This window comes from Camelus dromedarius, chromosome 11 (assembly GCF_036321535.1).
Source record: "Camelus dromedarius isolate mCamDro1 chromosome 11, mCamDro1.pat, whole genome shotgun sequence".
In the NCBI taxonomy this organism is placed as follows: Eukaryota; Metazoa; Chordata; class Mammalia; order Artiodactyla; family Camelidae; genus Camelus; species Camelus dromedarius.
The window spans coordinates 4,583,572-4,604,704 of record NC_087446.1 but is presented as its reverse complement, the minus strand read 5'-3'; the positions used below and the strand labels follow the sequence as shown (position 1 = coordinate 4,604,704).

Genomic DNA, 21,133 nt, shown 5'->3' with positions numbered 1-21,133 from the left:
TCCCAGCTCTGCCCGCACGGTTCCCTCCCTGCTAAATCTGGCCAGGCAAGTCACTCTGCCTCTCTCTGCTTTCGCCAGTTTTCCTAAGCAGGTGATGGGACAGCGTCAGCATGTGGGTGAGGGTGACTCCGTCAGATGCTCAGGCAGGCAGCTGGGTGAGAGCAGGCGGCCGAGTTCTTGTTGGACAGCCCCTGATGCTGGTGGCCTCTCTCATTTTTTTTTGCTGCTTGTCTCAACCTGGCCAAAATGCTCGGCTTGTAAGCCTGTAGTTCCATTTGTGGGGAAATTAAACACATTTAGGAGCAAATTAAATTAAGGGATTTGTGATCGTTAGCTAAGCCAATAATTTTTTGAAAAATGTAATGTGCCAGGCAGGCTGCAGTGCACGGCGGCGTCACAGTATTTGTTAGGGTGAAGGATAATTTTACAAGCCAGTCAAGGCACCTATAATGGAGTTATTTGGCTCTGAAATGAATGAAGTGACTGCAGAGCAGAAACGGCTGCTAAAAATAAGCTGTGTGCTTGTAAAGCGTCCAGGGACAAGAGACGAGGCTCGTGCTGGGTCTCAGCCCGGAGCGAGCTGCTCGCTGTGTCCTAGGGGGCATCCAAGGGGGCACTCGTGACCGTGGTCCAAGGCCTGAATTTTCAGCACTTTGTCTGATTCAGGGGTGACCTCAGCCACGCTCAGGATTGGTGGCTAGAACTGGGGTGCTCACTTTCTAGTTTACAGTGTGTCTGAAGTTCAGCTGGGATCCTGTCTCTGCCCTCACACCTGGGAGTGTGGGGCTGGAAGTGGGGGGACCCTTCTTTGCCTTTTCCTAGTCCATGTGGGTGTGGTGTCATGGTGTCTTTGGCTTGTAGACACAGCACTCCAGCCTCTGCCTCTGTTGTCTCTTCTTCCCTCTATGTGTGTCTGTTTCCAAATTGCCTTTCTCCTATAAGGACACCAGTAGGGCCACCCGAGTCCTGTATGACCCCTTCTTAACTTGGTTACATCTGCAGAGGTCCAATCTCCAAATAAAGTCGGGAGTGGGGAGGGGATAGCTCAGTGGTACAGCACGTGCTTAGCACGCACGAGGTCCTGGGTTCAATCCCCAGTACCTCCATTTAAAAAGAAATAACAAATAAATCTAAATAAATCTAGTAACCTTCTCCCTGGTCTCCTCCCCAAAGGAGAAAGGAAATGTTCTTCAATGAATTATGGTGATGATGGCAGAGCTTTGTGAGGATACTGAAAACCACTGAATTGCACACTTTACAAGAGTGAATTGGGGGGTGGTTGTGCTCAGTGGTGGAGCGTGTGCTTAGCTGGTGCAACTGGGTGCAATCCTCAGTACCTCTGTTAAAATCAACAAGCAAATAAATAAATAAATACACCTAATTACCTCTCCCCCTAAAAAACAAAAAAGAGAAAAAAACATAATTAGTTAAAAAAATAAGATCATATTCACAGGTTCTGGGTGGATGTGAATTTTGGGGGGACAATATTCAACCCATAGTCCTCTGGACGTTGTAAATGTCTAAAACCCTATTACTATTTAAAAATTTTTTTTAATTGAGCTATTGTCAGTTTACAATGTTGTGTTAAATCCTGGTGTGCAGCACAGTGATTCAGTTATGCATAGATATAAATGTTCCTTTTCACGGTCTTTTTTATTATAGGCTGTTACGAGGTGTTGAATGTAGTTCCCTGTGTTCCCCAGGGGGGCGTTGCTGTTTGTCTGCTTTATACATAGTAGTTAGTATATTATTACCATGATTATTACTTTCTTAGAAGAGAGAGTGATGGGATAGATCATAAACACACAGTGGATCATATTTCACCTTGACTCTGCACACTCCGTGGTTCTTCTGGAAGACTGTTCTTGGTTTTGGAGGAAAAGGGCGCAGGAGGATTGGTCCCTCTCTTTTCCTTTGACAAAGACTGTGTGAAGCTTGTGTTTGCAAAGTGCCCACAGCTTACAGACCGACAAACCCTTTTAGATGAACTTCTTTCTGCTCTGTGATTTCATTCTGTTGCACTTTCTTAGTCGCAAGACAAACAGCAGTTTTTTCTGACGTATCCGCCGCTCTCTGCCACCTCGGGACGTTCTCTGAGCTGGTAGCGTGACCATTCTTGTTCCTGGGGGAGGAGAGACGGCGTTGCCGCGGAATGTGGGTGTCGGGTGGAAACCCAGAACCTCATGGACTTGCCGTCGGGGGTGCTGGCTGGAAAGGAGGTGCCGTCATCCCCTCCTCTGAAAGGTCTCACTCTGCTTGTTTGACAGGTACGGAGGATGTGTCATCAAACAGATGCAAAGGCTGCTGTCACTTGGTTTTAAATAGCACTTGTCGCTCTCCTCGTGGTGTGTTGCTCAGCGTGAGGCAGGGGGGTGGGTGGGCTGTCGCGGGTCGCACTTCCCTCTGCAGCGACACTTTCTCCACTTGTCGCGGGAGGAGATCTTCTTGCTCATGGACTGAGAAGCGGGAGAGGACATTCAGAAACGAAAAGTGGCTTCTCACGTGAGAATTCCGTGGTTGATTGTCACAGGGGCATCTTCGGCTGTGATACTTGGGGCGAGGCGAGCTGCTCCCAGTAGGAGACTCGTCAGCGTGTGAGGAGGAGAAGCTGGGGCTGAGCTGGGAGCGAAAGCAACCGGTGGTGAGAAAGGTGGTGGGGGCGGGCGTTTTGGGGTCCGTGTCCCGGTGTTTCGGGTGTGGGTGTGCGGAGGCCAGGGCTTCGAGGGAGTCACACCCAGCGGGACTTGCTGGGTGAAGCCGTCGTGTAACAGAGCTGCGGTAGATGTCAGTACCTACGCGGGGGTCGGAATCAACTTGGGTTCTCGGGCGCAGGCCAGGGCGGTGCGGTTTGATGTGTCTCAAGACAAGAAAGCGGAGGGACCCCACTGACAAGGTGGCCAGAGTGGGCTGCGGGATTCGGATGTCTCCTTCCTCAACGCCGTCTGCTCTGAAGTCGCCACAGACCCCGAATTAGCAAATGCTGGAACGCTGCTTGGGGGGAACGCAGAGCAAGGTTTCTGGTCTCTGTCACCGTGTTTTATGTGTGCTTCTGTTCAGAGACACCTTATTAAGTGTATATTGCTGGCTCCTTAACGTGGAACTCCAGGCCACCAGCACTGTGACTCGTGCCTGAATGAAGCGTGTCGGACACGCGTTTTCCCCGCGAGGCCCCTCGCTCGCAGCGTTCCCGCGCGTGGGAACCCTAGACAGCACCTCACTGCGCCTGGGGCCACTTCAACGGTGGCCTCACCCACAAAAAGCACAAACGTGCAAAACGTGGCCCTCAGTGGCCACGGGGAATCCTGATTTTCTGCCGTTCTGCTGCATGTGTCTGCAAATGCCCTGTACATGTTAGGAGGACTGATTTGGGGGTTCTAGGTCATTTTAGTGAGTCGGCGAATTGGCAGATGCAGAGTCTGCGATCAGTGGGGATGGGCTGTACTTGTTTGGCAAGTGTTTGCGTTTCCTCCAGGCCTGCCCTCCGCCTTGCAGTTAGGAGGCAGGCAAGTGGGGATGGTCGGGGTGGAGAGCGCTCCCCGGGGCGTGGCGGTCCCCAGGGTCAGACCCCTGCCTGTGGGCGTGTGTGGTGGTCCAGCGCTGTCACAGCTGGCCTCTGGTCTGGTCACTCCTCCGAGGCTGCTCTGTGTGGGGTCCACGCTCAGAAAGGACAGGGTCTCTGCTCTTGGGGACCCGGCCGTCAGCTGCTCCTGGTCTAGAGGACACCGCCAGCCCCCCGAGCATGTGGCCACACCTTCCTGGTTACGTGGTGACAGTCGGGTCACTGTCATGGTTCTGTGTGAGGGGGTGTGTCATTCCGGGTGGCCTGGTCTTCCCAGCCCTGGATTCCTTTTCCCTTCGACGTGCTCTGTGGAGGGAATAACACGGGACCTGGACCTGGAGGTGACGTGAGCTGAGCAGAGAGGGCACAGCAGGCTGACGTTTGTCGAGAGGCCCTGCGAGTTTCCCCTAGGCCGGGCTTAGGAGCGTCTGGAGCTTTGGATCTAGAGGCCATCAGAGGTTGATGTCCGATGTCCTGACCTGGAAGGGGGGTTGGCGGGGCTGGGAGGGTCCCTGGCTCTGAGTCATGTGGCTCTGAAGCATCCGTCAGCTTTGCAGGTTATTCTGTCCGTCATTTCCCAGGTTTGACTGATTGCACGAACTGACTGGGGCTGCGGGAGACGAAGGAGGGTGGCGTTCCTCGGGCTTTTCCTGGGGTGGCGCTGGGCGAGGCCCTCAGAGCCCCTGTGGGCATGAACCCGGCCTGCCTCCCGAGAGACGTGTCTGAGGCCATCCTGAGACGGCCAGGAAGAATGAAAATGGTGAGACAGCCCAACGTTTATTGAGTATATAGGCCGACGGCTCCAGTGTATCTTCTGGTTCAAAGTCACCTTCCAACCTGGAGATGATCACGTTAGACAGAGAAAGACAGTTATCATATGATATCACTTATATGTGGAATCTAAAAAAAATGACACAGATGAACTTATTTATAAACCAGAAACAGACTCACAGACAGAAAACAAACGTGGTTACCGAAGGGGGAAAGGATTGAGGGGGAGGGATAAATTAGGAGTTTGGGGTTACCAGATACAAACCAGTATATATAAGATAAATAAACTGCAAGGACCTACTGTAGAGCACAGGGAATTATATTCATTATAATTTTTTATTTTTGATGGGGCAGTAACTAGGTTTATTTATTTATTATAATGAGAGCTGTATTCAGTATCTTGTCATAACCTACAATGGAAAAGAATCTGGAAAGGAAAATGTATGTGTATAACTGGGTCACTTTGCTGTACACCTGAAACTAACACAACATTGTAAATCAACTGTGCTTCAATAAAAAAATAAATAAATGCAACTGAACTGAGGGGGAGAAATAAAAAAAAACAAAGTCACCATCCAGGTCACCCTCTTTCCTGACACACGTTGTCCTTCAACTTAACGCTTTGTTTTCTTAGAACTCAGCAGGGCTGGGGTCTCTCCTTGGCTTTTTTTTAAGTTTTTATTCCCCCTCGGACCTTGTGCACACCAAGCGTGAGCTTTACCACTGCGCCATATCCCCCATCCCCTCTCCTTGGCTTACGGACACTGCCCACCGTGTCCTCACGTCGTTGTCCCTCTGTGTGTGTCTGTGTCCTCATCTCCTCTTCTTAAAAGGACACCAGTTGGGTGGGTTTAGGGCCCACCCATATCACCTCATTTACCCTTGGTCATCTCTTTAAAGACCCTCTCTCCAAATTCAGTCATCTTCTGAGGTCCTGGATTTTGGGGGAACACAGTTCACCCCTAATAAGCTCCTACATCAGGTGGCCCAAATCGAGGGACGGTTAGACCAGGATCAGCTTTGGGACCGCCTTGGCCTTGGGTTCCTCGTAGCTGCTACCTTGGGAACTGGATCTCGACTCTGGATGGCCAATGGTTTGTACCGAGTCTGGGGACCCCGTCCTGCTGATGCCTTTGCCTGGGCTCAGGTGGGTCCACCAGGCAGCTGTGGGAACAGGCGGGTGGGTCCCACGACTGCCGGCTGCCCCAGAGGCCCTGCCGGCAGAGGGCCCACTCCGGGTCCATAGTCCCTGTTAGGCTCACGCATTCCCTGCTTGAGCAAACCTGGAAATTGGCCCGTCAGTCAAGCTACACCTACAGGGAACATGCGTTTCCCTTGGGATGGGAGGATTGCGAATAACCAACATAAATAGGAGTTAGCGACGCTTCTTCCTGGGCACCATACAAATTCATTTATCCCTGCGGCAACCCTGTGAGGTTGGTCATTGTCATCAACTCCATTTTACAGACGAAGGAACCAGACACAGACAGGTGGCCCACCCGGGTCACCCAGCCAATAGGTGGCTGGCCCAGCTTTGAGGTGGGACAGTATGTCCAGTGGCCAAATCGAGGAGGAGTTTCAGGCAAAGGTGGGTGTGGTTCTGCTTCTGCCCGCACCCCCCCCACCCCCCCTCCGTTCTGGCATCTTCCTTGGTCCCCCACCCTGAGTAGCCAGTGCCACAGGAAGCAAATCTGCCAGTTTGGGCAGCCTCAGCTCCCGCTGCGGCTTTGTTTCTGCTATTTGATTTCCGTTGTCGTGGAAACACGTGACAAGTGTCCCTCGTTAGCACTGGTCCTCCTGACCCAGTCAGCGTCCAGGAGATGCGGCGTGGAGGATGCGGGCCTGCATTCTATTCGGAGTTGGGACAATGAACCAGGCCTGTGCCCACTCGCAGACCCTCCTGTCCACCTGCCCCGCAGCCGGGTCTCCAGGCCCAGGCTGAGATCGAAGGCTGATCGGAGGCCAAAGTCTATTGTTCAGTTTTTTGCTGAGCCAGATAAACACGTCTTAAGTCACACACAGGAATGGGTCCTCCCTTCCTTCCTTCTTTGTGCCTTGTGGGTTGGTTTCCTGGGGAGCAGTGTGCTGGCCCGTGAAGCCGTTGGCAGCAAAGATATAAATAATACTTTGTGGTTAGCAGACCCCTATCATGTAAAAACACCCCAGTCCTCCCGGCAGCTGGATCCTTTGTGGTCTTCTTCAGAGTCACCCCAAAGGGGCCTTCCCCTCAAACTGCAAGTCATGGCGTGGTCTCTGCCCACGCCCCTCTGTGACTGTGCTGTGTGTCTCCTCTGTGTCCCCCTGCGTGCCCACCAGCCTCACGCTCGTCTGCATTTCAAACGCCTCCTCCGGCTGCACCCTCTTCACCAGTGAGTGCCCCTGTTTCTTTCTTAGCATTTCCAGCAGGTGCTAAACCCGGCTGGCCCTTATTCCTTCTCTGCTTTATGGAGGAGGGTCATTTAGACCGGCGTGGACCCTGGGCTAGCCGTTTGACTTTCCCCAGGAAGGTGCCGAGGACCTGGTATGAGGACAGTGGGGAAGGGGGCCCTGGTATCCGCCTCTGCCCAGACGGACAGGCGCCTGATTTGCGGAACGAAGCACGCTGGGAAGTTTGCATCACTCTAGAGGGTCGTGTGGGACTTGGGGCTTAAATAGAAGAACGGTGTTGGGAGCATTTTCAGGGACAAGCTGCAATTTGGATTTTTTTGGGGGTATCTGATACAATGGATTTCTCTTTAAGGATCTTTTGGTTCTGTCTTTCCCTTTTAACTGGCTGTTCTTGGCCAGCAGCTGGCTTTCCTCGTCACCTCTGGGAAGAGATTCTGTCTGTCTTTTCTTCGGAAGCAGAGTCAGTGGAAGGGGCTTAGCGTTGGGCCCTCTGGGGGTGAGTCCAGCCTTGCCCTTATTAGCACCAGTCTTGGCAGTCGGCATAGTCACTCTGACGCTCGATTTTCCTGCCTGGGAAATGGGCACAGTGGTCCAACCGAGGTGTGCTGAGCTCCCTGGGGCCCAGGGACTGTTCCAGTCTCTTAACGTGCTTTGTCTCTTGCAGTCCTCGTAACAACTTTATTTTACAGCAGAGGAAACCGAAGCACCGAGAGGCGAACTAACCCGCCCGAGGTCACACAGAAAATGGGAATGGGAGTCAGGATGTTAGTTGGTGCTTTTAGCCTCTGATTGAGGCTTGAAGGCCATCTTCCCGGGACCTGCTGGGGGACAGAGAGAGATGACAGTTATTCAAATGCTCCTGCGCCTCTGACACCAAGAAAGCTCCCCATAAGTGCTCCTTCCTCTCTCCAATGGAATAAAGAACACATACCTTCCCTGGGCTCTGCCTGGTATGTCCTTAAAGAAAGGGACATTGGTGCCCGGGTCCGCACGTGACCGAGACAGGAGCCCTGCCCTCAGGGAGATCACAGACTGATTTTTGCGTTGATTGTTCACATTCCTTTGAGCAGGTTGTCACAGGTGTGTGGGTACGTTCCGAGAGGACAAACCAGCAGTTGAGGGAGGGCCTTAAGGAAATTGAATGCAGGGGGGCTCTTAGTTCCTTCTCTGAAGTAGCTCGTCAGGGACAGTAGACCTCACTATCCATGGCAGAAAGTGATGGCACCAGGCCGAGTGGCCCTTCCCGTGCGACGCTAGGAGTGGGCAGGGATGAAAGGGCTTGGTGGCTGATGGAGAGGCGGGTCCTGCCCGCCCTTCCGGGGCTGTGCTGGGCTTTGTGCCTCTTGCTTTTTCTTACTGGGGGTGGGGTGGGGGGGTGGATGACTGCGTTCTCTGCCCTCCCCTGGGAGAATCACAGAGTACGTGAGTACAGTCAAGGCTCTGAGAAGTCCTGCAGAAAAAGACAGCTGTTTAGCTCTGCTTCACCCAGTATTTCCTCCGCTTCCCGGACCCTGGCGTAATTCATGCAAGACCTAGGGACGTCCACGTCTGTGGCGTTCTCTCGGGGAAATAATCATGGGGACCAAATAAACAGGTGTCTTGCTCATATATATACCGCTGTTTTCCAGTTTTTCACAGTTTCCATTGGACTTCAGAAAACGAGTTTAAAAGCTGTGCTGAATGTGTTTTCTCTGTCTGAAGAGTACAGCTGCTGATGCAAGGAGGAGGTCTGTTAAATTTGCTGTTAGAAAAGGGATCCCCGGGCTCTGAAAGCTTGGGGATCCGAGCTGAGATCCCCCCTCTGTTGTGGCTCTGTGGCCACCTGCCCCCACCCCCACAGCCTGCTGATCAGCCCCCCGGCTCTGTCTTTTCACCCTAAGGTCTTTTCTGGAATAGCTCTGGTCATCGGTGCGTTTTGTCCCCTCCTTCCTGGCTGATGTCTGCTGCCTGTGAGGACTCAGAAGTTGTGCTTGGCTCAGGTCAACGAGTGTGTGTTTGTTCTGGATGTCCAACTTTTTTGGGGTAAGCAGGCTAGGTCCTGGCTCCATTTCTTCCTAGTCACGTGACCTTGATCTTCCTCACTGGTAAAGTGCCTATGACCAAGGCAGTCCACTCGCTCTATTGAGGACCCCTGTGGCCGTCCACGCCTGCCCAGAGCAAGACCTGGGAGAGCCAAGCTGCCTCCTCTGTATCACTGCCCACTGCTGTTCTGTCTCCCCAATCCCTCTCCTGGCTAGCACCTGCCTCTGGCGTCCAGGACCATAAAAGCTTTCTGAGGATTTCTTCAGTGTCCGTGACTTCCCCATATCTCTTATTTTGTGGAGAGGACCTTGTAGTTGGGTGGCCCTGGTTCCAATAGGAAAGTCCGCATTTAGTTGCCTCCTTGGCTGAGTCGCCTGCTTGCTAAGCTTCCATCAGCCGGTCTGTAGTGGCACCCTGGTCCCTGGCTGTCGGGAGCCTGAGTGAGCTCAGGTATGAAGGTGTGGGTAGGCAGGCCCTCGATAGAGGCAGACTTCCGTCCTCCGTGGCACATGCCTGTAGTCTCTGTTCCCACCCTGCGGGCCTTTCTGGGTTGGGGGATTTCAAGTTGGGTGTGGAATGGGACAAGACAAGGGAACTTGAAAATGAAGAGCTGGCAGTTAGCTAAACGGGACTTCAGAAGCACCCTCTGTCTTCCTGGCTTGTTAGCCAGCCTCCTGCTACAGGGCGACCCAGGACAGAAGGACATGCCTCCCCTGCCTGCTAGGAATGTGGGGATGGAGACTGGCAGCTTCTCCCTACACCCTGTGGGCCAGGCTCCTATAAGATGTGACTGCAAAGTTTCCTCCTCCAGGAAGCCTGCCTGAATTGTCTTCCTGGGTCCTTGGCTTCCTCACATACCTCCATTATTTGTCTCCTGGATGCTGAGGCCCTTAGGGGCAGGACCTGGGTGTGAGTCCTTGCCCGCTGATCCAGCGCCAGGCCTGACATTAGTGGACATCCACTAAGTATTCGTTGGATGAGTAAATGAGCAGGTGCAAATGGAGCCAAATCCCATCATGGTTACATGGTTACACTGTAAAACATGCATCGAGAAATCAGGCTTCTTTTACTAAGTGGAGGAAATTAAAAGTTAAAATCAGTGAATTAATGCAGCCATACCTACTCTTCCCCGGCCCCTGACTCTCTCACCTCTCAGACGCCAGCTCCAAATAAAGGGAAATGAAGGGAACCAAGAGCTGAGATGTGTCCCTCCCATTATTTTCTCCAAACAGAAGTTTCTGTGCAGTGGGGGAGGTGGGACAAGCCTTTGAACTTGGGGTACACTTGCACAGAAGTGTTAATCACTCGTAGAAGGCACAGAGGCGTCTGGGGAGGGGAAGGAACGTCCCTCTGAAAGGCAGGGAGCAGGCGGGTGCAGGAGGCTGCAGATCCCTCCCCTCCAGCCATGCCAGGGACTGCCCTGCACACAGTAGGTCCACAGAACTCTCACAGTGTATCTGCTGAAGGCCCTGTGATTATCATTTTACATGTTCTCTCATGAGTCCACAACCCCGAGGAAGAGGATGTATGCTTACGATACATATTTTACCAAGTATTCTGAGGACATCTTTTGAGAGCCTACTATGTGCCAGACCCTGAGCTGGGCTTTGAGGGTACAGACAAGGGACCCTGTACTCAGGGACCGTGTGTTCAAGTTGGAGACAATTTATTAAAACATGAAATAATAACGTCTGGGGCAGGAACAAAGTGGGGTGCTATGCCAGTCACCCAGGGGACTTCAGGGTGGGCGTCCTGGAAGGGCTCTGGGAAGCATGAGAAGGGACCAGACATCTCAGGCTGGCACGAGGCTTCCAGCAGGTGGACCAAAGGAGGCCTGGCTGCATCGGAACAGGCGCTGTTGTTCGGGCCTCTGCGGTTCATTCTGCCGTCCACATGGCTGACAGGAGAAGGTCTCTTGGCGCTGTGACCCCGGGCTTGGGTCAGCGGAGCCTCCAGGCGGCAGCTGTGCTGGTCGCTCAGGCTGTTGGCTGTACACTTGGCTGGTTTGGCTGTCCTTGCCTTGCCCCCAGCTGTCACCAGTGTCCAGAGCCCCCACCCTGCCGGAGCCCTGTGGCGTCCTTGGGGAGGGAGGGTGCCCGGTTGCTAGGGCAACCAGAGGTGGGAGGCCAAGGCCTCGGGCAAGTGGCTGAGCTGCTGGCAGCCCCAGGGAGCAAGGACCAGGGCAGGCTGATCCTAGCCTTTGGGGCAGAACAGTGACCCCCGCTAGCACCTTGCCCCCTAGGATGGAGGCAGGTGCGGGATGGAGGAGGGAGTGTTGGACGTCGCTCACTGCCTCCTCCCCGTGCCTCCCAGCTTCCTGCTGCAGCCACTGGCTTGGCTGGTGAGGGTGTGTGGGTGGGTAGCGTCTGCCAGGGCCCGGTACACAGTGTGATAACGGAGGTGGATGGACACGGCTGTGGGGCTTGCCACCTCGTGTCCACACTGGGCCAGAAAGCAGAGGGACAGAGAAGCCTAGGCTGGCCTGTGTGCCGAGGAGTCCCACCCTGTGGGCTCCCTGGAGGTGGGGGCTGGGTGGCAGCAGGTAGGAAGGAGCCTGTCCCCTGAAGGGTCTGGCGGCAGGGACCCTGCCCCACCTTAGTCTTGAAGCTGAAAGATGCCCGCACTGTAGTTAGTTAGCACTTACAGTCTGCTGAGCGCGGGATGGGGTTTAAGCCACGCAATGACCCCAGGAGGAGGGGAGCGTAGGGCTGTGGCCCCGGGGGATTCCAACGGAGTGGAAGTGTGAGGGAAGGTCCTGGGCTGCCTGCGGAGGTCCCCCGGCTGTGCGGTGTCCCGAGCCCTCGCCTGTCCAGCCTTTCGGGGGCTCCCGAGTGCGCCCCAGTGGGGTCTCCACCTGGGCTCTCTGCCCGCTTCATGCTGGGTGATTCTCCGTGGGGGGCAGCGGGGGTCCCGGGCATCGCAGGTGTTGAGCAGCATCCTGGCTTCCATCCACTGACGCCGGTAGCGCCTCCTACTTCCAGTTGTGACAACCTCTAGTGTCTCCAGACACTGTCACACGCCCCTGGAAGGCAACATTGTCCCTGGCTGAGAACGAGGGACAGTGTCCTTAGGACCCCCACCCCAGGAGTAGGGGACCAACGGAAGGGAGGACCCCTGGCAACCACTGACCTTTTTTTTCTGGGGCCCTCGGCATACGGGTGCCCAGAATCTTCCCAGAACACACATATGCAAACCCTGCGACCCTGAAGGCGTTTTAAAAAAAAAAGGACTTTATTTTTTAGAGCAATTTTAGGTTTACAGCAATATTGAGCAGAGGGTATACAGAGATTTCCCATACACCCCCCCACATGCACAGCCCCCCTCATTCTCATGGCCCCCACCCCAGCAGAATGGTACGCTCACAACCAGAGAGCCTACGCTGACACATCCTTGTCACCCTAAGTCCAGAGTTTAAGTTAGGGTCACTCTTGGTGTCGGACGTTTTGTGAGTTTGGATAACTGTATGATGACACGTATCTTCCATGACAGTGTCACACAGAGAAGTCCCACTGCCCTCAAAATCCTCTCCTCCACCTGTTCATCCTTCCTCCCACCATCCCCTGGCAGCCACTGCTCTTACTGCTTCCATAGTTCTGCCTTTTCCAGAATGTCAGAGACTTGGAATCCTCCAGTGTGTGGCCTTTTCAGATTGGCTTCTGTCACTTTGTAACATGCATTTAGGCTTCCTCTGTGTCTTTCATGGCTGGATAGCTCATTTTGTTTTAGTTCTGGGGGATATTCTGTTGTCTGGATGGAGCACTGTTCACTTACCCATCAGCTCCTGAATGGCCTGCTGCCCTTTTTGCGGGTGTGCAGCTCAGGCTCTGCTGGATCGGGGCAGCAAGGTTGAGCATGGGTGGGAGCCCAGGCCTGGTGCTTGAGGTTGGAACCCTGAGGCTGGAGGGCGAAGCCAGGGAGGGGGCTGCAGGGGGTAGGGGTGGACGGTAGGGGTGGGGGAGAGAGAGCCGAGCCTCCCCAGCTGAGTCAGGTGGATGCCTTGTAGACCTGCTGTCGGTTGATCCATAGTCCTCAGTGCTCGTCCTGCGAGCCCACCCCGGCCCTGTCTGCCCAGAAATCCCCTGTGCTCACCTCATTCAGGCCTGGAGACCCATGGGGCCCAGTAAGACACAAGGGATCCCCTCCAAGTACTCTGGGCCACGCACAGCAGAGCCCAGGATGCGTTTTGAAGGACGCCTGTTGGACCGGCTCCGTGCGGGAGCTGTGAGTGTGTCCTGCGCCTGCCAGAGACCTGGTCAGCAACCCCCATCTGCTCCAGCCCTCTGCGCGCAGACCCTCAAACCCCTCCGGCACGTGCCGCCCGCAAGGTGGATCGGCCACGGTGCCTCCCCCGTTTTCGGAGGAGGACTGGAGGATCAGGAGCGCTCCCAGGCCTGTCGTTCCCGCCCTGCGGCGTGTTCCGTCCCCCGTGGCGTAGAGGACGGCCCAGGCCGCCGTGCTGGGCGTGTCGCTGTCTGGGACCGCTGGTTTTTGCATGTCTAATTGTGATATTATTCACTGCTGAGTGGTCCGGGCTCAGCCCGGGGCAGCCTGCTGTCTCAGTGTCCCAGGGCTGTACGCAGTTGGAGGGGCTTCTGTGATGGAAACGTGCTCTCTCACAGTCTGGGGGCCAGAAGCCCCACACCAAGTTGTGGCAGGGCTGCGCTCCTCCTGGGAGGCTCCCAGGGAGGGTCCTTCCTGCCTCTCCCAGCTCCCGTGGCTCCGAGCTCCGGCTCTTGTGGCCCCATCCTTCTGTCTCTGCCTCTGGCCGTCTTCCCTGAGTCTCAGTGTCTCCGTCTTCTCCTCCTTTAAGGACACCGGCCACTGGGGTGCCCTTCCTACGACCTCATCTCGACTTGCGCACACCTGCAAAGACCCCATTTCCAAATAAGCCCCACTGAGGGCACTGGGGGTGAGGACCCCGGCGTGTCTTTTGGGGGATACGGCTCTACCCGTGATGCGTAGTGAGTTCTTCCCAGGCTTCCACGTCTGTCTGCTCCCAGGGCGCTGGGGCTCCCAGGGGAGGCTGCCGTCAGCTTGGGATGCCTGGCGGGAGGTCCTCCCCGGGATGGGAAGGGAGGCGTCGGGTGGACCCCCGGGAGGATGAAGGTGCCCAGGCGCTTGGGGAACTGCATGGCTTGCTTGTTCGTGTTGATAGAAAGGGTGTCTGTATGTGGCTTTAAAAATTAGAGGTAATATCAGCAGGTAGCTAGGCTTTACAGCTAGGGGAGCAGTTGTTTGAGGAGAGGCAGAAAGCTCAGCTGGGCCTGTTAGTCAGGCTTGGTGACGGAAGCATGAACACCAGGCTGAACGCCGGGGTCGGGGGCCCAGTGCAGAGCCGTGGGGCCGGGGGGCCCTGGATTGGAGTCTCAGGCTCGGGCCGCAGGGCCTGGCCCTCCGCCCTCCTTCGGGGCCTGTTTGCGTGCTTGGCGGGGGTCTCTCTCCCCCGCTTCCAGGGACGGCCTCATTAAGGTTGTGTCTCCACTTCTACTAATGACAAAAGCAGCCCTTGGAGAAGTTAACTTGCTCAAGGTCACACACCCAGGTGGTGCTGAGACCCGGACCTGCCTGAGTCCCCCTCCTCCCTCCCCATCACCCTGCCCCTTCCCCGGCCCGCGTCCTCAGGTCAGGGCACGCGTGGGAGAGGTAAGGGGGGGTGTCCGGATGCAGCAAAAGGTGACCGGTTTCCTGCGAGGAGCATTCTTTTCTTCATCGACTTGCTCACATGCTCCCAACACTGGGTGTAGACGGGTGAGCCTGGGTCCAGAGCCCTGGAAACAACTCTGACATTGGGGCTAGTTTTTATTATTTTTAGTGACTTTAGTGAATGATGGCCTGGGGAAAGAGCTGGTGGACGCTGTAAGCATTTGAAAATGGCCAGTCTGCTCCCCGAGGACCTGCCATGGGGTGGCCGATTCCTGGCAGGATCCTGGCAGGATGAAGAAGACCGGTGCTTCTGGGACAGAGAGGACACACAGAAGTCCCCGGGGCAGGGGGAGGTCGTGGGGCAAAGCTGGGGCCGACAGGGTCAGGCGATGAGCGCACCCCTGGCTGCTCTCCTGAGCACATCCGACAGCCAGGCCGAGGGGCGGCTGGGCGGTCTGACCCCCGACTCCGCCTGCGCCCGAGGCTGCCGTGCCGAGAAGCCCCGACTTCTCATCTTGCAGCTCGTGAGGCTGTCCTGCTCTTTCGCACGTAGGATGGTATGTTTCTGTGGATTTGCCGTTGGGCAGCCACCCTCCTTGGGCCTCCCTGTCGCGTGAGCCGTGACCTGTGACGTGTGGGGACAGTTGTGTTTTCATCCCCGGCTTTGGTCCGACTCGTGCTTCTGTCTGTTCTGCTCGCGGGACCCAGGCGTGCCTGTCTCAGTGACAGTTGTGTCCTCCGAGCTTACCTGGTGCCTCGCACAGAGCAGGTGCTCAGTAAAACAGGTGCAGCTGAAGAAGGTTCTGGGCCTTTAGAACTGGCGAGCGGAAGCTGGGGCTGTCCCGAGGCTGGGTGAGTCTTCTGTGGCTGCTGGAACACACAGGTTCCGTGGCTTAAAACAACACACATCTAACATCTTATGTTCTGGAGGTCGTAAGTCCTAAAGTCAAGGTGTCGGCTGGGCGGCTTTCATTCTGGAGGCTCCAGGGGAGAATCCGTTTCCTCGCCTTTTCCAGCTTCCAGACGTGCCCACATTCCTTGGCCTGTGTCTCCTTCCGTTTTTGAAGCCAGGAGCCTGCACCTTCCAGTCTGTCTCTGCGTGTATTGTCACGTTGCCCTTTTCTCACTCTGATCCCCCGCATCCCTTCTGTAAGGACCTTGGTGATGGCACTGCGCCCACCCAGGCGATCCAGGATAACGTCCCATATCACAGGATCCTTGAATTAATCACACCTGCAGAGTCACTTTTGCTTTGTAAGGTCACAGTTTCCAAGGAGAAGGACGTGGACAACTTTGGGGGAACGGGGACATTATTCACCATACTGTCGAGCCCCCCAAAGAAGTAGAGAGTAGCTCCAACGAGTTCCAGAAAGAAACACCAGAAAGGGATGTTAGGGTCCTGAAACATTCGTTCAGTCATCCCTTCACGAATTCACCATTAACCCTCCAGCTGTCTCTGAGTGCGTCCTCTGGGCTGGACCCCGTGCAGGGGGCTGGGGAGACAAGCACCGTGGACATTAATCCAGTAACGCAGACTCACATGCACCTCAAATGTGACAAGACCAGAAAGGAAAGGGGTGGAACAGAGCAGGTGCAGTGGGGCTGTGTGTGTGCGGTGGGGAGCCTGGCTTGGTCTGGGCTGGCCGGGAGGGAAGCTCCACGTGCCTTTGGCTCCCAGCTGCTCCTCTGGGGCTTTCCCTCCAAAGGCCTAGCCTCAGGAGCCCAAGTGGGTCCTGAAGGTCCTTCTCCTTTGTTGCCTGAGTGTCCCCAACATGCTGGGTGGAGCTGCCAGCACCAGGGACGTGTGGCTTCCAGCATCTCCAAAGCCACGTGCCTGGGAAGGCAGCTGCCCCGCAGCCAGATTCTCATGTTGAGGTGAAACCTTTGCAGACTGCACCTCGCTTGCTTTTACAGGTGGAGACAGGCCGCTAGAGGGCACTGTGCTTCCAGTGTTTTCTGCGCGCTGGTCCCAGGTTCCCTCCCCGTGGAGCGTTTCTGTGGCAGGTGCACAGAGAATCCGTTCTTTCTCTTAAAATGACTTAATGATTTAATCTTCTTATTTTCCCAGCAGAGCACACTTTGGACTTCCCCGGATACGGTGGGGCATTACCGATCAGACTAATTAATACAAGTTTCACTGCACAGGGACCAGCCAGATTTGCTTCACCCGCCTTATTTTTCCCACCGCCGCTTCTGTCTTCTCTTCAGAAAGCACATTTCTCTCTTACCGTGTTAACCTCCTCGGGCTTGTCCTCCTGAGGTTTCGCTGCATCTCCGCGTCGGTGGGATGCATCACACCGCTCGGCTCCAGGGGCCTTGACCGCGGCTGGCAGACACAAGGGGAGACGTCTGTGTGACTTTGTTTTAAACTGATGTGTAGTTGACTTACAACATTGTGTTAGTTTCAGGCCATTTGCAGCAACATGGATGGACCTAAAGATGATCACACTAAGTGAAGTAAGTCAGACAGAGAAAGACAAGTATCACATGATATCACTTATAAGTGGAATCTAAAAAAAATACAGATGAACTTATTTACAAAACAGAAACAGACTCACAGACATAGAAAACAAACTTATGGTTTCCAAGGGGGGAGGGGGTGTGGAGGGATAAATTAGGAGTCTGGGGTTAGCAGATACACACTACTGTATGTAAAATAGATGTGGCTTTTTTTTAGATAATTCTGAGTTTCTCTCGGGTTTCACCCTGCCTCCACCTTCCATTTTTTCTGGACTTTTTTTCTCTTATCAGTAACTAATGATGGATTTTCATGACCAGTGGTTGAAACCGCTTTTATCTACTTACTTGGAACCAGCACAGTTGACTGGCAGGAATGTGACAGACAAGCCATCCTTAAATCCAGGGAACAGACTGCTCACATCAAAGGATCTGCTATCAGGGAAGGATGAATTCGACTAGGATGCAGTGACTGCCAGGGACTTGAGCTAAGGGGGCTGAGAAAACCTGAAGCAGAACGAAAGATCCTTTTAGGGGTCGGGGGCAGCTGGCCTCAGGGGTGTAGTCCAGCTGTTCATCAGAGGGGTGATGGACACGTGTCTGGGGGCTCCAGGAGAGCTCCCGCTACACGGTGTTGGCCCTCAGGGTCCCCGGGGTGGCTAGCACCCTAGCACGTCCCCAGGCAGGCATGTTCTCCTGACCCAGCCTGCTTGGCCCCCCTCTGCCTCTGGCACGCGGCTGCATTGTAATTTCACTCTGAGTCACTTGAGCAGTGCTTCCCAGCCTCCTGTGGGCTCTGAGCTTCCTGCTCGTGGTCACTGGTCACTGGTCCGGTTCCCGGCGGCCAGCCCGGGCTGTCCGCTGGCCGACATCGGGAGGCACTTTTCAGAGCAGGCGTGGAGGGGGGTGGTTGAGTCAGGCTGTGCTGCTGGCCCTGTCCAGTTGCCATCCTGAGGTTTTATGTAGAGTTGAAGTTCTGTTATAATTCACCTAATTAGTATCTATTTTAAATGCTCAGCGACCTTAGAAATGTTCGTGGTGATGCCGGAGCAGTGAATTCAGGGTCTCCGAGCTTCGATCGTGCCTGGTTGCCGTGAAGCGGATGTTTTCACGTCTGGATTCTTGAAGAACTGGTGACCTGGGGGGTATGTGGCCCCTCTCATCCGAATAGTTAATTAATGAGGCCCTTTCACACCTCGATGCTGGCAGATAACTGAGGCTTTCGGGATTTGTTTTGATTCGGTTCCGTTCAGGCGAGCATGCTTTTGTGGGGTCTCCTCCGTGTGCCGGGCCACCCTCTGGAGGCACAGGAATGGTAGGACTTGACCTCTGCCTTTTAGGAATTTATAATCCAGAGTGAGACACCCACACAGCTGCTTGATCAGTAAACTCGGGAGGTGGGGGGCTGCCCGACCCTGCGGCCGGCGCGGGGCTGGTGCGCGCGCAGACTTGCCGAGCGGGAGACTGAGCGACACCAAGTGCTCCCGCTTCCCCAGCGCAGGTGCTGGTGACGGGCTGGGAATGCGAGATGCGGCAGCATTTCCCGCGAGACTGCTGCTTGATGCAGCAGCTTGTTAAGCTGTCAGGACGATGGGCCTGGTTCCGACCCCTCTGCAGAGCAGAAGTGGTGAAGGACGGAACAAGTTAGAGTGTGTGCCCAAGGTCATGGGGACGTTTTGTGATCATCCCCCAAAACCTCCCGTCTGTCCACTATTCTGTCTGCAGCGGGCCAGGGCTTTGGAGGAGGGGCAGGTGCCTTCTGAACAGGGCCACGGAAGAGGGAGGTTTGCAGTGGCTCAGAAAGTGCGGTGTGTTGGGCACCAGGGTGTAGTCACTGGATGTGGAGCTCCTGGAGGGACACAACCTGGCAAAGGCACAGAGGTGTGACCGCGGCTGGCCCTGAGCTCTGCAGTGGAGGATGGGGGTGCGATGCCGTGGGGAGGGGTTTGGACTTCGTTTTGGGAGCGGTGGAGGACCAGGACTGTCCTGCGTTCTGGGGAGGAAGCCTGGAGACACTGTAAGGGGTGGATCAGAAGAGGAAGAGACTGGGAGCAGGCGCCCCGGCGTCCGCAGTCCGACCCCCCCCCGTCTCGGGCCCCTGAGGGCTTTTCTTCCTGATGCATTCCTAGAGGTGGCTTGACTGAGCTAACCCACTTGCTTTCTGCCTGAGAAGTCGACCACATCACCACTCGTCCCTAAAGGCTCGGCCATCCTTTTGAGCAAGGAGCTGGCCCCTCCCGCGTCCTGGTTTCTGCTCGCTGGGCGGTTTACATGGTAAACCTGACATTTTAAGTTCACCTTGAAGTCTTTCTTCCTCTCGTCCTTCCCACAGACAGTTCCTTTTCCTGTGGTTCTCACATTTCTCTGATCACCCGGGGCAAAGGGGAGACAAGGGCTGCTTCTGTTAGACATGGGCTTCTGGGCTCCAGCCTTTTTGTGTTCATGCCTAAGGCCCCTCGGGATCCGGGAGACCTGCTTTCCTTCCCGGTGGCCCCCGCCCCGGAGGCGGCCGTGTGAAGGCGCTCGGCCCGCGAGGTGTGGGAACGTTGCTCTGAAGGCGGGCTGTCCCCATAAGCCCCTAATTGCAGAGCTGAGTCCTTCCTCTCGGGCCCTCACCCTCCGCAAGGCCACATCGCAGTAATTGGGTTCTTGGTGACCCAGGACTGCCGGGCTAATGTAAGCCTTAATGGAAACTCTCTTTTTCCACCCAGTTAAGTGGCTGGAGGTGGAATGTTTTTGCAAGAACAGCCTGTTCCCAGTTCTCCTGACTTTATGCCTCTTCACTAAGCTCTCTGTTCAGCTCCATCATGCCTACATAAACACGTTTGCAGTTGTTTATTCGTTCTGTGAAGGTTTAGGGACTCCTTGTCATATGCCAGGTTTTGTGCAGGACACGAGGCCATGGCCGTGAACAGCACCTGGCCGCGCTACAGCTCCTCGGTAGGGGGCAGAGAGGCGGGCACAGCCCACAACTTCCTGACAGGGGGTAAGGGCTTGTAGCTGTCACGTGCACAGGGAGCTGTGGGAGCCCAGAGGAAGGGCTGAACTCCGGCCAGGGAGTGAGGGTACAAAGAATGTTTTCCTGATGAGTCTGGGCGGTGGAGTGGAACTGACTGAAGTGGAGGGCATGTCAGGTGGTGGGGATGGTTGGGACAAAGGAGTGGCCTCATTGGAAGGTGAAGCAGAAGTGTGGGAGCTGCATCTGGGTCACGAGAGGTGGGGTCTGCACATCAGGAGTCTGGGTACCACTTTGAGGGTTTGAGGGTTTTATCCTGGAGCCGGGGGGAGCTCTGGGGTGCTCTGCACCAGGAGTGACAGCCAGACATTGAGTCTGCAAGTGACAGAAAACCCAGCTCAAAGTGGGTTAAAAACAAAATGGAATTCATTTGTGCATTTGACGAGAAAGGTCCAGAGGTAGCCAGCCTCAGGTAAGGCTTGATCCAGCATGACAGACAGCGTGGCTAAACTGTGTTCTCTTAGCTCTGTTGACCCAGTGCCTTCATCTCCAGGTTCTGCATGGTGGTAGGAAGATGGGCAGCTTCCAACTGTATCCCTTCTGGGTCAAAGCCAGGGGAAAGTGTGCCTGTCTCATTACGCATTCCCTAGCAAAGCCTCCTTGAAGCTGTTGGCTCTAATTGGGCCAAGCCCATCCCTGACTGTGTTCTGGGGAGTGCGGTGTGCCCGTTGGCTGAGGTCTTGGGATGCCTTAGTCCTGTATGACCAGAGGAAGGGCACTTGGATGCTGGGGCTGAAGACCAGCAGAGTCCAGGTGGTCATCGGTGGGAGGGAACAGGCCAGCTTGGGGTGGGAAGAGGCTTAGGCAGGGTCTGCAGGAGGCCAGCTGGCTGCCTGGTGAGAGGTCCCCCCGGTCACCTCAGAGACAGGACACGAGATACAGAATCTGCAGAGGCTGGTCCAAAGTCCAGCATCCTGGTCTCTGCCTCTTTCTTCCCTCACTTGCACACGAGGTGGGGCCTTTTGCCTTTAGTCGTGGTCCTGGAATCAGGTTATCATTTGCAGCCATTCTGCATGTTCGGAACTGTGCCGTGTGCGTCCCTCTCCCAGCTTCTCTCTAGGTTGCTGCTGTGTCTCCTGAGGCTGGCAGTGCCTCCGGGAAAATCCCCAGCCTCCCCCGTGTCCCAGAGCCATTTCTGCTGTTGAACCCATTTTGCTGGGGTCGAGGAACCAGCTCTTTAAAACAGAGGTCTGGGGAGAAGCCAGGGTGGCCAGTGAACACATTCGTTATTGCTGCCGAGACGGCAGCTCTGCATTTGGCTCAAGATTGATGACAGG

The 21,133-nt window shown here is 55.2% G+C and overlaps 1 protein-coding gene across 3 annotated transcripts in view; it reads left to right on the top strand.

Moving 5' to 3' along the window:
* Positions 1-21,133, top strand: part of PARVB (parvin beta) — a 94,756-nt gene that overhangs the window by 20,324 nt on the left and 53,299 nt on the right. The window contains exon 1 of one of the 3 annotated variants that reach the window (XM_064491385.1): positions 2,553-2,641. The exons of 1 other annotated variant lie outside the window; for it this stretch is intronic. Coding sequence is in view for 1 of the 2 variants with exons in the window: in XM_064491384.1 (XP_064347454.1) it covers position 6,699 (1 nt within the window). In the remaining variant the exon portion in view is untranslated. Of the gene's footprint in view, positions 1-2,552; positions 2,642-6,571; positions 6,700-21,133 lie in introns of those variants that run through there. One more of the 3 variants, XM_064491384.1, reaches the window with a different exon arrangement.